Genomic DNA, 17,275 nt, shown 5'->3' with positions numbered 1-17,275 from the left:
TCCTACTTGTATTATATTAGCAAAATTTAATAAAAAAAAATGTTATTATGTATTATTCTCCAGGAAATAAAACATATTTCAATCAATTTGATTATTTTAAAAGTTCAAGGCGAGCATTTGAAAAAATAAAAGATTTGCTCTTATTATTATTATTTGGTAGTTACTAAACATTTCAGAAGAAAATAAAACAACAGAATAATTTTTGACATTTTACTTCCTTCATTATTTACAAATAAAAAAAAAACTAAAACACTAAAGTCTAAAACTTCACTTAACTGAACATAAAACCGTTTCTTAACAAGGCAAATAAAATAAAATTAAAACAAATCATAGGTAACAATCATTAAATTATAAATAATTAAAACTCCAATAAGTAACATAGAGAAAAAATGAAATAAGCACAACATATTGCCCATTTTTCTTACACGCTAACTTGAATTTATATCAATTACCCTATGTTATAATACAACACATACCTACTAATATTGAAACTTTAGTATATACTTCATATATATACCCTTATAATAATAATAAAACATTTCTTCTTTACATTTAATTGAAAGGGAGTCCCATGTTATGTTCTTGCATTTTAACCATAGACAAAAATGTCTGAGAGGTACAGCATAATAGTTTTGTAGTGCTGTCCCTGTCTAACAGTTTAAATTGTATTACAGTAGCAAAAACAAATCATGGTATGTTGAATACACGCATAAAACAATATTTTTAATTATCGTTACATGCGTGTATTTTTAGGACCATACACGCATAAAATAATTTTTATTATCGTTACATGCGTGTATTTTTAGGACCATACACGCATGTAATAATTTTTATCATCGTCACATGCGTGTATTTTTAGGATGATACACGCATATAATAATTTTCATTTTCATTATATGCGTGTAATTTCCTATACTCTATTCACTAGGCATCATATTGCGTATATCCTGTTTGAGAAGTTTGACAAATTGTTGTTTCCTTATAGAATCCTCGCGGAGCACAGCGCAGGTTTGTGCTTTGAAGTCGTTACGCACTTTATCTTCCATTGCTTGGCACCTAAATAAAAAAAAAAAACCTTTTTGACATTCCAATTTCAAATCATTTGTAGGAAATGGAATTATTTTCTGATCTTTGTGACGATTGAACAAGAATAAGATGTATGATATTATAAAATAATGAGTTTTTGGGCTAAATTTCACACTACAAAAAATATTTTAGTAGTTAGATAATAAAATAACAAACTCAATTTTTTTTTAATTTTTTGTTAGTTCGATTCCCGGACGATGCAAATAAATTTTCGGAAATTTTAAATGCTAGATACTATTGCTTGAATGCGACTATTTCTTTTTAAAAATAAAGAAATATTTGCTTTCAGCAAAATTTGCTATCTTCAGTGTTTCAAGTACCCTCTAGGACCCATTGAAAATTTCCACACTGTATAGTAATATAACTAACTAGATTTCCGCCCGCGGCTTCGCCCGCGTTTGCAAAGGAAAACCCGCATAATTCCCACTCCCGTGGGATTTCCGGAATAAAAACTATCCTATGTGTTAATCCAAGTTACCTTCTATATGTGTGCTAAATTTCATTGTAATCGGTTTAGTAGTTTTTACGTGAAAGAGTAACAAACATTCATACATCCATACTTACAAACTTTCGCCTTTATAATAGAGGTATATTAGATATATATTTTTTAGTTAAATAATAATACCCATAAAAAGTGCTAACAGGTATGAACTTATTAAGTAGTCTTACCTAATATCCAGTTCTTTGAACTTATAATCGATAATTTGCGATATAGCATCGAGCATATCACATCCCGTAACTCTGAACAAGTGTTGGCGAGTATCTGAACCTTCCTTCAGTTGCCTTTGGATTTCTACAAATAACTGACTGAATCTGGAAACAAAATTATAAGAATATCTTTAGTATTTTACGGAGAAAATGCGAATAAAGCAAGAAGAAATACATATATCAAACTTCAAACACATATACAGGTACTGTTTTCAAAGGAAAACCCGCATAGTTCCCGTTCCTGTGAGATTTACGGGATAAAAAGTAGCCCATACCTAATTTTGGGTCTTTAGCTACCTGAATACCAAATTTAATTGTAAATTGTTCAGTAGTATTTGCGTGAAAGAGTAGGCAACAAACACACATCCTCACAAACTTTCGCATTTATAATATTAAGTAGTTGGATCAAATACAACATTATTAGTTGGATCAAATACAACATTTACAACTTCGAGTTTTACAAAATATTTTTTGTAAAACTCGAGAACGGCTCAAGCCATTCGGCTATTTATTTTACGTGTTTGTTAAGGCACAAGCAAGTTCTTATACAGAGAAAGCACGATAAAAGGCAATAGGACTAATATTAAAATTATCAAATACTAACGGTTCGCCCCGGCTTCGCCCGTGGTGCATATTTCGCAATAAAAAGTAGCCTATTTTCTTTTCAGGGTAAGATTGTTTGTGACAAATTTCATCAAAATCGGTTGAGAGGTTTATGCGTGAAAACCATACATACATAATTACAAACTTTTCCTCTTTATAATATTTTATATTAGTAAGTATAGAAAATGTTTACTAATTACACACAATAAATACCGACCTTCGACTGGTGTCATGTTGTATTTCAACCAGTGTTGTATTCAACTTTTCTATTATCAAGTTCAAATTGTCTCTGTACATGAATGTTTCGTAGTTTTCCGCTGAAAAAAATAATCGTTATCATTTTACATACTTAAATTACGAAACCGATTTTTACTCTATCAAGATTTTTACTCTCATGAAAGTATATCAGCATTTTTTTGTTACAAATTAAAGATTTTAACGGATTTTAAACGCGACTAGGTATATCCCGACGTTTCGCACGCTTTGCAGCGAGCGTGTTCTCGGGGAGATTTTAAAAAAGGTACTTTAAAACTTTCATACAAAGCTTGTGTTATAGATTTTAAAAGGCTGGCTATTAATACTTACGAGGTAAAGAAGAAAGTATAGATTGATTCTGCTTCATCCAATGACTAACGGACGAGCTTTGACTAACATTGGGCACAACCTCTTCTGAAATCCTGTACTTAGCTTTACTCGTCGTCGGCTTACTGGATATTATAGGCGAAGATGTATCAGTCGAAGCTAATCTTGATTTCTTTGGTGTAGAATCTACAGCAATTGCATTTTTCCGCTTACGAAAATCGTATTTCGATTTACTCTCTATTCCAGTTTTAGACGATATAGTTTCTGGTCTGTTCATGTTCACGCAACCACCTTCAGAAATCGATATCGGGTTTGTAGGGAACAACTTGATTGGAGATATTGTGCTCACCATCGGTTTCTTCTTTGTTGTTGAAGAAGCCGCAGTTTCATTTTTCGACTTTTTAGATTGTTTTGAGACTCTAGATTGTTTGGAGATGTCGCTTTGATCGGATCCGAATATGGAATTGTGTCGTGGTGGCACCCATTCATGGATTTCCTGGGAAGACAGCCTCTTAATAGGAACGGCTGGTGAATTCCTAATTATACGCCGTACATCTTCATTTGAAACTCTGCTCGCTCTATCGCTATTGTTCGAATGCCACAACTTGTGCGTTTCGTTCGTGAGAGTTTTGTGGTATTCTTTGGTAGAATCATCCAGATATTCAACTTCTAAGTCACGCGGTTGCAAGCTTTGATCCAATTGGTTGGAACTCGGAGGGTTCTCTTTAGAACTTCCGTGACCCGTTATGCCAAGCGTCAGTATGGACTTGGGCGACTCATGTTCGATTACGGCACTAACTGTTAGTATTTTAACGCAGTCTTTTACAGTATCACTGTCAGTGCTGCTTGACCGCTTCTTCTCACGTTTTCGGTGATTTTTATTTTTCTGGCTCTTTTTCTTCGTAAGGCTTTCATCTTTATTGGTAACATCAGTTGGCTTATCACGTGTACTTGAATTGTGACTTTTACGGGTCTTATTTTTCTTATGTTTGGAAGGCGATTTTTCAAGTTCTATTTTGTCTATACTGCTAGTCCTTAGTTTTTGCGGACTGTAATTATGTTGTTCTAAGTCTGAAAGTAGATTTTGGGTCGTATTCAATTCAAGACGTTTTCCAATTGACTCGCCTTCACACATGTCTTGGAGTTTTTCCAAAGCCACAACAGAATCTTCCATGTTAATATCCTTTGGCTGTGATTCAACTATCAGAGCGGGTAATGGACTTATACTCTGTTCCTTCTTTTGCCCAACTTCCAACACTAAATCATTAACACTTTTCAAAGACTGCTCGTTTTTCTTTGATTGCTTTGTTTTCCTTTTTGACCGAGATTTTTTTGTGCATTTTTCAAGTATTTGTTCATCGATAACTTCCATTTGAGGAACGATGTTTATATTTGGTTCTAAATGCATGTTCTCAGGCATTTCTTTGGGAACTTCAATTGTAACAGAAGCATTTAAAGTTTCTGATATCGGTTCACGCATTTTTTCATCAACAAGTTCATCTCGTGATAATCTAACTGTATCGATTTCACGTTGTTTATTCTTTGCTTTAGTTTTTCTTCCTCTAGTTTCTATTTCTGAATAGTTTTTGGGCAGTATATTGCGACGACTACGTCTTACAGGAGTAGTGGTAGGTGTTCTTTTATAAGTTTGAGTAAATTTCTTTTTAAAATCACTATCTTCACTGTCGCTGGACAAATTATACATTGCTAGGTTTTTATCCCGTTTTGCATCTACAAGGGTAATATTCTCGTTATTATCGACGGTTTTCTTAAGGTTATTAAAATCATCATTAATTTTTTTCGACCTCGGGGAGAGAAGAGGTTCATTTTTCATTTTATTATTTTTTACGAGTCTCCGAGTCGATCGTTTTAATTGTTCTATTTCTTTGTACGACGTAGCTTTAGATTTAGGAGTATCACTGTATGGTAGTTGCTCCGGTGCTACGTCATCTTTTTCACTTTCAGATACATACATAGTAGACTTTGCAGCATTTATTATGTGTTCATCCTTAGGGGAGTATAATTTACGTCGCCTACGAACTTTCGTAATTTCTGGGCTTTTGCTCTTATTATTGTTGTTAGTTTCTTTTATATTAAAGTCCTCATCGCGTACATTTGACATATTATTATCATCAGTTTTAATTTGCAACTTAGATTTGGATTGCTTTTTATTTCGTTTCATTGTTTTAAATTTTAATTTTATGGGTTTAGGATTAATAGCTTTTTTGCTATTTATCTTTTTTGTTACTTTACAATCGCTCCCATCTGTTCCATCATTCTGAAGACCAGCTTCAACATCATTTGTGGGATTTTGCATCGTAATATTTTGTTTATTTATGTAATTGTCTAATTCATTGCAAACTTGATCGACCAAATCATTAAGACATTCGAAGATGTCTATTTCGTTAAAATTGAAATCTCGCTCAATATCATTGTTCGTGGGTAGATCAAACTCTTCACTTGATTCTGAACTTGTTTCGTTGATTTTCTTTGCTAGTGAAGGACTTAAAATCACATCGTCATTATTTTCACCGCAATGCTGCGTGAAGAAATCTTCAACGACTTGAGGGTTCAGTGCCGGTTTGTTATTATTATTAATGTATTTATTTGACTCTTTAATCTCTGTTGAAATTACTTTATTGCTGATAATAACTTCCTTTGTATGTTTTGGAAAAACATAATTTGGAGTACCTTCTATATAATCAGCATTTAATTTATCTCCCAAATGTTGGACGATATTATTATTCTCATTTATTTCATAGATTGTACTCTCTTTGGCTATGTTTTTCACATTTGCCGCCTTTTCTTCGGATTCTGTTCGTATATTTTTTGTATTCTCATGTATAAGATCTACTGTTCGATCAGACTGTAGAGCTTCTTTGACTAACATATCAACGATGTTATCTGTATTTATTACTTTGTCTTTTGGGAATCTATCAAGCGTGTCATTTATAACAGAATCGTCAGCGGACGTGATGGTAGCCGCTAGCAAACAACTTATTGAGTCCTCATCGTTATTGGGAGGGGGAGAAAGGTTATTATTTTCCGAAACCGTATGGCGAGATGTAACTGTTGCATGGTCGGAATCCGATTTTTTTTTGATGGCGACGCCGAAAGTTCTAAGTCGAAGCGTGCTATCGTCGTTAAAACTTTGGCTGTCGTCGATCTCTGTGACTTCAGTAACACTAGATAGCTGAGGTAAAGCACAGACACTGACTGGCTCTCTTTCGAATTGACAACCCGGTAACGCAGCTAGTTTTTCTCGCAACTGTAAAGATGTAAAGATGCAAAAATCGATAAATGTACCAAAGGAAATTATTCAAACAATCATATTATAGTAAGGTACTCGATTACAAATATACCAGTGCTAAAGACGAAGTAGACGCGCTGGATGCCTGCGACTGCCACGAAACAGGCCTCCCAGGTCTAGCATTAACACCTTGAAATAACAAACATACATATATCTTACTTATAAACCTGTTGATTTAATGAAGACCTGAGTTTCGTCGATTGAATAAATGTGTTAATCGGTCAAGAAACAAAATTTAAAGATTTAGAATAAGGGATAACTAATAGGTATGCTGCTGTTGAATATCAGAAATAAAAATCATTAATTTCATGTTTAATCGCTTAATATGCCATTCGCTTCGCGATGCATTTGTGATAATTTAACATGTCTTCAGTCTTATTATACACAAAATTATCCCTTTTAGGTATAAGTAAATTAAATAAAATCCTTTTCAGTTTTAATTATCGTCGTCGTATTATATAATATAATAGTGCAAAAAATGCATTTACGCCCTCTAGACAAACCATTACCGCGCTTCGGCGTATTGGAGTTTTGTTATGTATTGATTATACTGTTGCATTGTAATAAATAACATATTTAGTTTATATACATGCTATGAATAACTATGTGACACCGAAACGATATCGTTTTCTCATATTCGTTGTTAAAATAGGTGATTTAACATTAGAGGTAGATTATTAAAAAAATACAAATTGCATTGCAGTACATAACTACTTAAATACAATATTATTTAAAAATGCAGTACATAACTAAATACAATATTATTAAAAAAAAATACGAAATTTATACCTGAATGTCTTCTACGCCGCCATTTCACAGGATTTGAAAATCTAGTGTCCTCCTTTGAATAAAAAATAATATTTTTCACTCAAGCACGCTTAACAACAACCGACGGAGTACAAAACTACCCACAAAATAATTCTTTTTTTTTGTCATGTCAATATGGAAATAAAGGTGCTTGTACACGATACAATCTGTCAAGTTTTCATGACAGGAAGTGACGTGCATATAAATCATTATTATTTGATTTTATAGCAGTTTTCGCGTTATGGGTTGTTTGAAAGAAATACTAGTTGCATGCCGCGGATGCGTTGATATTTTATATTTAAAAACATACTTTTGTAACTGATAATATATATTATGGGTTAAAAAGTTGATTCGGTTCGAGGTATGAAATGTTAATCATGGTTCTAACTTCTAATATAAACACATTATTCAGTTATAAGTATGATTTAGGTTACTGAATAAAATATAAATTTATGTTAATTATCCTGGCGCAGAACCTCGGATTAAATCTATTTCATCTATACATATAATAAATCTGTAGAAGGGTCAATTCTGTACATTGAAAATATTGAAAAAATAAATAGCAGGGGGTGTTACTGGATCGAAACCAAACCCAAATATGTGATTTAAAAAATTTTTGTGTGTCTGTCTGTCTGTCTGTATGTTCAGGCATCACGTGAAAACTAACGGTTCGATTTCGATGAAACTTGGTATAATTATACCTTATTATCCTGGGCATAAAATAGGATACGTTTTATCCCGGAAAAATACGTAGAAAAAAAATCTTAATTTTTCCGCGCGGACGGAGTCGCGGGCGGAAGCTAGTTGAAAATATAATTTTGAAATGATAAAATATATCTAACTAGATCCTTTTAAATTATCGATTTGAAGTACGATATAGGTGATTTTCTTTGTGAATTATATGATAACAGAGGGAATAAATACCTAATAACTAAAAAGTAAGTACCGTTATCTAAATAATCAGTAAAGTAATTTAGAATATGAAAAAGTTATAAAAAATCAAGTCAAAGGTCTTTAGTATGGTCTAGAATCTAGATTAAATACAAAGATATTTTTTTTTTATAATGTAGGTACTTACCGAATTTTCGATTTGAGAACACTCTCCTGTATTTTCTGCAGTGCCTTGAATTTTATTTAGGTCTAATAATATCTGAAAAAAAAAATATTGTAGTAGTTAGTTATTAAATTCTAATAAAATAAAAAATATCACTTTTTAGTAAAAAAAAATGTTATGACTTATGATTATGCCTTGTAGAAGAGTTCATTTTGACCTATATATTATGAGAACTAAAAAAAATTGTCAATATCTATTCAAGATTACAATAAAAATTTTACCTGATATTTATGTTCAAATATTTGAACCAAAGACGTATTGACTCTAACAATATTTTCAGCACTTAAGTAAATCTTTACTGCGTTTCCCTCCAAAACATCAGAGCTGTGCAATTGCTTCGTATCTATTATATGCAATTCAATTTTTATTAACGATGACTCCCTGTGAATATTGTTTTAAAATTACGCTAAATAAAAAAATAAAAAAGGCACACTGGTGTTATGTACTACTATGTCTTACTAATACTAATACTTAGGTACTATACTAATACTAATATTATAAATGCGAAAGTTTGTAAGGATGTGTGTGTGTGTGTGTGTTTGTTGCTCTTGCACGCAAATTCTACTGAACCGATTACAATGAAATTTAGCACACATATAGAGGGTAACTTGGATTAACACATAGGAGAGGTTAGGCATAATAATTAAGAATCAAATCTATAAAAATTCATCATTCATGCGGAAATCGATGAACCGTATTTGATCACACAAAATATGTCATTTACGTAAGCACAGACTAAATAACATATAATTTCTTTTAAAGTGAAATTTCTAGGCGCGTTTAGACTTTGAGAGTAAAATTTCAAGATCGCGTCATGGAGTAAAACGACAATTTTGATATCTTCTAATCTTGCCAAAGACGTTTCACTGCATGCTCAGCATACACGCTCTTTTTTCAATGTAAGTAAATAAATAAAAATAAAACGTACATCATCATTTTAACAGAAATAACATTATCTTCATTTATAACTAACGCATCCGACATGGAGCTATTAGTTTTTAATAACTCCAATAATTTCAGTTCCAACATGAGCGAGACATTTTTGTTGCCAGCGTTCAAATCAAGCCAATATTTTTTGTCTGTGAGCTAAAAAAAAAAAAAACAAAAAATGTACAAATGTAAACTTCGTGGCCTGGTTTAAAAATATGAAACATTACAACAAATCATTGAATAATATTATTTTAAAGAATAAAAACGAGTGTGACGTTAAAAGTATGTTATAAAACGCCATTTTTCGGCGCCTACTGCAAAAATCATAGCAATTGATTTTTTTTTAATAATATTATATCAAGTTTTTTAAATTCTCACTATACTCACGGTGATAAGTTCTAAATTGCCAATAATAAATTTCCTGCACTGCACTGAAGTGATCAACTCATTTTTATCATTGAGTGCATTTAGAAAAGCTCTTGCATCCTGTTTGGATATGTCCAAAATTTAACACAATATCTTAGTAGAGAACAATGTTTTAGAAATATAAACAGAATAAGAAGAAAAATAAGGTGACCTTATTTTCTATTAAAATCCTAGCTGGATGAGACCAGCGGGTCTACATGATAATTTATACATGATAATTTTATTTTTTTATTGTTTATGTAGGTACCAAAAAAAATTTTAAGCATATAATATACATAGTATGTATTAATTATAATAACACACATAGACATATAATGCTCCAAAGGAAACTAACCCTATATTGAACCTTATATACCTTAAAGAAATTCATCCAAGTACTCTTCAAGAAAACATCAACAGCGTTTTGACTATACAAGTTCCTTGGAAACCATATTTCCGCAGCTTTTTTCCTAACAGATAGTTCTTGTCGAGGCAATAGCCATCGCATGAGGCACTCAAGCATGCTATACTGGAGTCGGAAGTCACCACAATGAGCGAGCAACTCTGATAGTTTTATGCTGTTAAAAAGTTCTTTTAATTCTCATTACCAATATTAGAGTTATTTGAAGTATCTGTGTGTGTAAGTAGTAGTAAATAACAACAGTAAATAAATATAACAAATAATTACGATCTTGAAATATATAAAGATAACAGTTTTATTTAATAAATATTCAATTATTGGTGTTGCGACCATGGTCTTTATCTTGAATTTATAATAAGCATGAATGTAATTTTTAGCTAAAAATAGAGTTTCATCTTTAAAATAAATATGTAAAGTATATTGAACTTACAAATGCTTTTCAAAATTATTTCTCAAAGCAATTCTGATCTCTCTATTAGACTCTCCGCTACAAATGTTAAAGCACATTATAATGTGAAGCCGCTGATTTGTATTTGGATGTTGATGGGTTGCTAAATGTAATAGATTATCAGCTAAATCCTCTATTATAGTTTGGTTTATGGATGCGTCCTTTATTCTTATCTCCTAAAATAAAAAAAATACAGAAATTAAATCAGTTGACATAAATATTGTAATAGTACTTTGATAATTACTTTTTATTTTATACTAGCGGTTCGCCCCGGCTTCACCCGTGGTACATATTCGCAATAAAAGGTAGCCTATGTCCTTTCTTGGGTATCAAAATATCTCCATACCAAATTTTATGCAAATTGGTTCAGTAGTTTAGGCGTGATTGAGTAACAGACAGACAGACAGAGTTACTTTCGCATTTATAATATTAGTATGGAGTATGGATTTAAGAGACAGAACTTAATTAGTTTAACACATGATGATATAATAATAATTCATGATCCAAACTTACTTTTACAAACTTTAAAAGCAGAGTTAAGAAATTCCACCAGTTGGTGTGTTGGAGTAGATGTTGTCTCAATGTATCAAACCAATACTTTAGAATGGAAATTAACTCTTTACCCAGTAGGCCCCATGTTTTAGATCCTGGTAAATCTAAAAGACCTTTGAAGATGTGAACTGCAACGCCATTTTCGCCCTTTTTATTGAAATACTAAAAGTAAATACGTTTTAATGAACTGAAACAATTAAATAAACACTTCGACAACTCAATTTATCTAACATACTTCTATTTCTAATGATCTAACAGTTTTCAGAGCAAGAACTGCTGACATATTTAATCGAATTTTCGAACGACTGTATTTATTTACAAAGTCTTGTGTTGTTATGATATAATCATCTAAAGTCTTGGTGTTCTTCAAATATTTACTAATATCCATATTAAATACCGATTGAATAGGAATTTCTATCACAAGACACAAAGCAGCAATTAATAAAAGTGAGAACACCAGAATAGCTTTAACTTTCCCGCTAAAGCTTCCATAGCGTAGAAGGAGTACCTATTTATGCACAGATCTAATAGATCTGTGCATTGATGGAATGGAATAAATCGATTTAACGATTCGATTGTCGAGATAGACCATAGACTACATCATAAAATAACTTTAAAATAATCGGAATGTAAATAATAGTTGAGCGTGAGCGAAGTCACGGCCGCATAACATAAGTATCTATTTTTCGTAAGTTTCCTAATTACTAAATAAGTAGCAAGTAGTGTTAGATCTAGATAATATAAATTCACAATTAATATTTTATTTCAATAATACGAAAGAAACCACGGATATTTTCCAATTAGAGATTAGGTACTGCAAATTTACAACTAAGATGACGTAAATAGACTTTGTGGCTAGGTTTATATTATATTGTATATAAAAAAAGGCTTTTATTATGCCTTTATTTTTAATATGCCATATTACGGCTTATGCCCTAAAAATATATTTAAAGATCTTTTTTATTCTGTTTATTCAAGTACATTTGATAGGATTATTCAAAATCAAAATCAAAATCAAAAATATTTATTCAGTAACAAATATGTTTACAATTATTAGATCCTGTGATTAGATCGAACACTGTCTAGGTCTAGGAATCAATTTCTTCAATATTATTTGCCATTTCACTCAGATAAATATTTAAATAATCATATTTTATCCGAATAAAATTTACGAATAACGATTGTTTGTAAAATTTTTATTCGATTCTTCATAAAAGATATTTTTACACTGGCTACATTATTGGATTGGGCAATAATTTTTTCACCCGTCAAATAATAGAATGACGGGCGGGGAATGTTGGTTGCGGTTATGGTTTATTGTATTCCGTTTACGCTCGGCTGTGTGGTGTGGTTTAATAAAAATGATCGAGCAATAAATATGTCGAGATAACACAAGTTAGATTATTAGTTTGAGTATATATCAAGCAAGTTTTTTCGCCTGGCTGATGTACAATAGAGTAATTCAGTGTTATGATCGCATCGTAGCGCAAGTTCTAGACTCTTGAAACCAGTCGATATTATGTGGTCGGAACGCGAAAAAGACATAGGAATTTTAAATTATGATTCCCATGGTGTATACAGTGTATGGTTTTGCCATATTTTTCATCGTCGCGTGGGTGTGTTTGTGGTTAATTCATATAATGGCCTTTTCGTATTCAAAGTGGAAATTGCATCGGACTGTGGACCGGTCACCGCCGGAGCAACCGTACCCCGGCGTTTCAATTTTAAAACCACTGACCGGTGTCGACCCAAACCTATTCTCGAACTTGGAGACGTTTTTCTCGCTGGACTATCCAACGTATGAAATACTATTTTGCGTGGAGAACGAACACGATCCCGCCCTTATGCTCGTCAACAGCCTCATACACAAATATCCTCAGGTGGATTCCAGGGTATTCATCGGTGGAACTCGAGTCGGCGTGAATCCTAAAATCAACAATATGCACCCGGCATATTTGGCGGCAAAGTATCCCTTAATATTGGTGAGCGATTCAGGAATACGTATGCGGGATGATACATTATTAGATATGGTACAACATATGAAAGAGGACGTTGCGATAGTACACCAAATGCCGTTTACGTACGACGCTGATGGCTTCGCAGCGGTTTACGAGAAAGTATACTTTGGTACGGCGCAGGCGCGCATGTACATGGGAGCAGACTTCTTAGGTATCAATTGTCACGTCGGAATGTCGTCTCTGGTGAGGCGGTGCGCGCTGGAGGAAGCCGGCGGTTTGGCGGCTTTTGGGGAATATCTGGCGGAGGATTTCTTCATGGCGAAAGCCGTAGTGTCCCGAGGTTGGCGTATGCGGGTCGCTTCACTACCGGCGTTACAAAACTCGGGCTCAAAGTCCATAGGAGCGTTGCAAGCTCGCCTAAAGCGGTGGGCGAGGTTGCGAATAGCGATGGTGCCAACGACAGCATTGTTAGAGCCGTTGAGTGAGTGCATGCCTCTCGGCGCCGGCGCGGCCTGGGCGGCCGGCCAGCTATTTGGCGCGGAGCCTCTGCCGTTCTTTTTAGTACATGTGCTCGTGTGGTTTCTGTCGGACTGGCTAATGCTGCGGTCGGCGCAGAACGGTTCGCCGCCATTCACGAAAGTGGAGTTCCTGCTGGCGTGGGTGTGGAGCGAGTGCTGCGCGCCGTTTGTGCTGGCGATGGCCGTGCTGAGCCCCGAGATCTCGTGGCGAACTCGCAACTACCGGCTCGACTGGGGCGGCCGCGCCCACGAGCTCAAGCCCAAGCTCAAGTTCTGAGCGCGATCCCCTCCTTAATTGAAAGCTTTAATTTGGTGTAGATTATGTTGTATTTTCAATGGATACCTTTCAGTACGGCCGATTTCATACGTGAGTTTATAATAATTATATTATATTAGTGTTAAGTTTTTATTTTAATTGCTATTGATAGTTTTGAAATGAACGGTGGATACTTGTTATTCTTGTTTTAAAGAGTTTTGTATGTTTATAGATTAAACAATATATTTCAGCTGTTGTATCCTATTTTGTGGTTTATTGCCTATATTGATCTGCCATTATATTTGTTTGGAAGCCAGCAATTTATTATTTAGAGATTGTATTGATGGGTCATTGGTGAATCAATCTGCCAAGCCTGTATATAGAGATATAGGCTATGCAATGACACATTTGTATTATTTAGGGCAAGGCATGTGTAAAGGTCTTGTAAAATACAATGGTTTATACAATACCTAGATTAGTCGATGTAAATCATTGTTCTATGTCTCATCTCATGCTGATATAAATAAAGCAATAACACATAATAAATAATTGTGATAATCAAAAATACAAGCTAAGTATGTTACTGACATTTTCTAATAAAATTTTGATAACCATTTGGTCAATGTTCACACTCTTTTTCATTTTGTGAAGTTACCTTTATTTATGCAACTGTTGCATTACTCTAAATTAAATCTTACAGGGTTTTACTATCTTAAAAGCGCTTTCCAATTTAATTTTAATGTACCTTTGGACCGAATGATTCACAACTTCAAGTACCATTCAGGTCTGAAAGGGGACCAAAAATGAGAAATTATTTTTCGAATGTAGCCTAAAAGACAGAATATCCATTTAATTATTGGACTAATTAAGTTTTAATATTTGAGAATCAAGACTGGAATTTAGTTGGCGTCCAAAGGTACTTCAATCTTTAGTTAAGAGTTAAATCAATACTGAGTGCCATGAAAAACACTTGTAAATTACATAAAATCTTATTATGCATTTGACTAATTGAATGGCCCGATTTACGATGTAGGAGCCTAGGGTTGCCAATCTTCAGAAATAATAATTTGATGTTCAAAGCGCACATGACTGCTACACAACAATCTTTTTTTTTATGCTGGCTAATTTTATTTTGTATCTGTGGATTGGCAATTCTATGTACGAATTCCGTTGAGTTAAATTTGAATTTGGAACCGCATGCGCTTCGTTAGCAATAAACGTTTTTCTTGTGTCTGATGATTCTGTCGTCAGTTATATACCAACTAAAGATATTGCTTTTTATAAAAGTGTATGTACATATAAATAGTACTTAACATTTCAATGGATGTAATATTTAGAAAATGAAAATGTGATTTACTATCGAGTCATATAAACTTCGCATTTCTGTATGTGCGTCATTGTACATGTGTTATTGTGAATCAATATACTGATGATTTTATAAATACTCAACATTTAAGTCTAATGAGTGTAAGGTTACTCTGAATTTATTTTTAACATTTAAAATTTTGGCGAAAATCTGAAAGAATTCTAAATTTAAAGAAAGCATAGCATCTAAATTTAAAGAAACAACTACGAGGCAGCATCTTAAAATCATTCACAAACAAAATATTTGTTTCGCTACACATAAATTGTATAGAAATTAACTCATCATTGCAAATATGAAGCAGGCAGCTCAGTTATGTAGTAATTAGAACAGGCAATTCCTATGTAAGTTATGCCTTTGAGAATTCCCGTTAAAGATTTCAATCATTTGCATACGATTAGAATCTGAATGTTTCCATGACCGTGAAATTCTTATCAGCTCAATGGACCATTCATACATTTTATCAATCGATGAGTCACGCTTACTCACTAGAGACGTTACAATACATCTTCGGGAATTACCATGATATATTTGGCCGAAATTTCTAAGAACAATCGTGGATCTAATTGGTGTGAACAAACTTTATATGACGAAACAAATGATTGAAAACGTTGTACATATATATTATATTTTAATACAATTCTCACTAATGATACATCCCTTAAATAGTAGAGTTCATATCTATGCTGAATTCCCTGAAACACTATCGCCCGTTGTTAGAAATGATTACCGATATCATAGGTTCTTACGACACTTATATTATCATCATTATATATATATTTGAATCAGCCCACTATCATATATTATATTCATAACCGCTTTATTAAATCGCTACATTTTCACGTATTTTCGAAATGAGTATCATGCTTTATTGATGAGATAAGTTTTTAGATTGGGCAATTGATAAAGTTTACGTACATTCCTTATCAGGTTCATCCGAACCATGGTATAGGTACACTTAACTTTTGTATAGGGTGCACATCCCAAATATTTAGGTATATGAGATGTGTTTTCCTCTTTACAGAGTTCAATGAATTTTACGTTACGAAATATGGAACGTACTTGAATGTTACTCCTTATTTATAATTACATTTCTTTTCACGTTACTTGAAGTATTCGAACTAAATTTTATATATCAAAATGCCCTGTATCTTGGTTTGGACAACCCTATACGAACGCACCTTTCGACCAATTCAGAGTAGCCCTGTACAATGTATATAAATTCCATATCAGTAAATAATAATAGATTATTGTATACCACAGCCAAGGTTCATGAAGACGATGTATCGTCACGTTTCAAACTACTGGAAGCATAGTGCTCAATGTCTTGTAGGTGTAGATTGATTTTTGAAAGGTCGTCTTGCATATAAATGCTGGATTAATCAACAAAAGAGTGTGTTTTCTTTAGATTATTTATGGTAGGTTTTAATATCACAGTTCATAACGTAATCATATTAGAGACAAGTATAGGTTATAGGGAATAAAAAAATTGGATAGGTTATTTCAATTTATCAGTCTTGCGAAAGTAAATTTTAAAAGTAAATTGTGTTATTACTGTTAATACGTCATAATAATCTTTCTACAATGCATAATAACATTATTTAAGACAAATTACAATATTAATTTGGTACACAATTTTATTTTATTACATTTTTCTTGCGTTAACATATTTTTATTACCAAAATTGTACGATAAATGAAACATGTGTCGCATAATTATAATAATTGCTTCTTATTTTATTAAGCGTGCCATTTAATTACAAATACCTGAAGATAACACATTTACACGTGTTATAATAGAAATTTCTGGCATTCTATGTCGTTCGCACCATAAAACTTGCATTCTGAAAATATTTGAGCAAACGCGCCAATGTGGTAGGTAATTGAAAAACCGTTATTGATAAGGTGTTCATCAATACCGCAAAAAGACTGCAAAGTGTAAACATAGAATTTTCCCTCGAAAAGATTTGAAGAAATATATATTTATAAGCATTAACGTCAAATATTTGTCGGACGCAATTGAGATTGTAGTTATCAATATATCATCCAAGTAGATTATTCAGGTAGATTCAAAATTGATTTCTTGGTAATCATATATGACAACAGTACTCATACAATGTTTTTCATAATAACTCTCGTTTTACGCAGAGCGTTTTGATTGCAAAGTTCAAGTTTTTTTAGCATAATATACCTATGAATTGAAAATATGTCTGAC

The 17,275-nt window shown here is 32.9% G+C and overlaps 2 protein-coding genes across 2 annotated transcripts; one reads left to right on the top strand and one right to left on the bottom strand.

Moving 5' to 3' along the window:
- Window positions 1–256: 256 nt before the first annotated feature.
- LOC123701987 lies at window positions 257–11,466 on the bottom strand. The gene is made up of 14 exons (XM_045649619.1): window positions 11,202–11,466; window positions 10,928–11,128; window positions 10,397–10,590; window positions 9,922–10,123; window positions 9,528–9,626; window positions 9,139–9,296; window positions 8,432–8,591; window positions 8,175–8,246; window positions 7,079–7,130; window positions 6,342–6,418; window positions 2,983–6,247; window positions 2,615–2,714; window positions 1,756–1,899; window positions 257–1,056 (listed from the first exon to the last, which is right to left on the bottom strand). Exons 1-14 carry the CDS (start codon window positions 11,352–11,354, stop codon window positions 918–920), a joined length of 5,016 nt encoding a protein of 1,671 aa, XP_045505575.1. The 5' UTR covers window positions 11,355–11,466; the 3' UTR covers window positions 257–917.
- A 784-nt stretch (window positions 11,467–12,250) lies between these two features.
- Window positions 12,251–16,537, top strand: LOC123701706 (ceramide glucosyltransferase). Its single transcript, XM_045649213.1, has one exon. The coding sequence runs from the start codon at window positions 12,526–12,528 to the stop codon at window positions 13,717–13,719; it is 1,194 nt and encodes a 397-aa protein (XP_045505169.1). The 5' UTR covers window positions 12,251–12,525; the 3' UTR covers window positions 13,720–16,537.
- Window positions 16,538–17,275: the final 738 nt, after the last annotated feature.

This window comes from Colias croceus, chromosome 22 (genome assembly GCF_905220415.1).
Source record: "Colias croceus chromosome 22, ilColCroc2.1".
Lineage (NCBI taxonomy): Eukaryota > Metazoa > Arthropoda > Insecta > Lepidoptera > Pieridae > Colias > Colias croceus.
This window is presented reverse-complemented; position numbering and strand designations above follow the sequence as displayed.

Bases quoted from the DNA above. Each gene is read 5' to 3' on its own strand.
- LOC123701706 (XM_045649213.1), top strand. From the start codon at position 12,526: ATGATTCCCATGGTGTATACAGTGTATGGTTTTGCCATATTTTTCATC.
- LOC123701987 (XM_045649619.1), bottom strand. From the start codon at position 11,354: ATGGATATTAGTAAATATTTGAAGAACACCAAGACTTTAGATGATTAT. The intron at 10,591-10,927 runs GTAAGTTTGGAT...TTTTTATTTTAG, and splicing joins TGCTTTTAAAGTTTGTAAAA to GAGATAAGAATAAAGGACGC. The intron at 9,627-9,921 runs GTATATAAGGTT...ATATCCAAACAG, and splicing joins CTTGGATGAATTTCTTTAAG to GATGCAAGAGCTTTTCTAAA.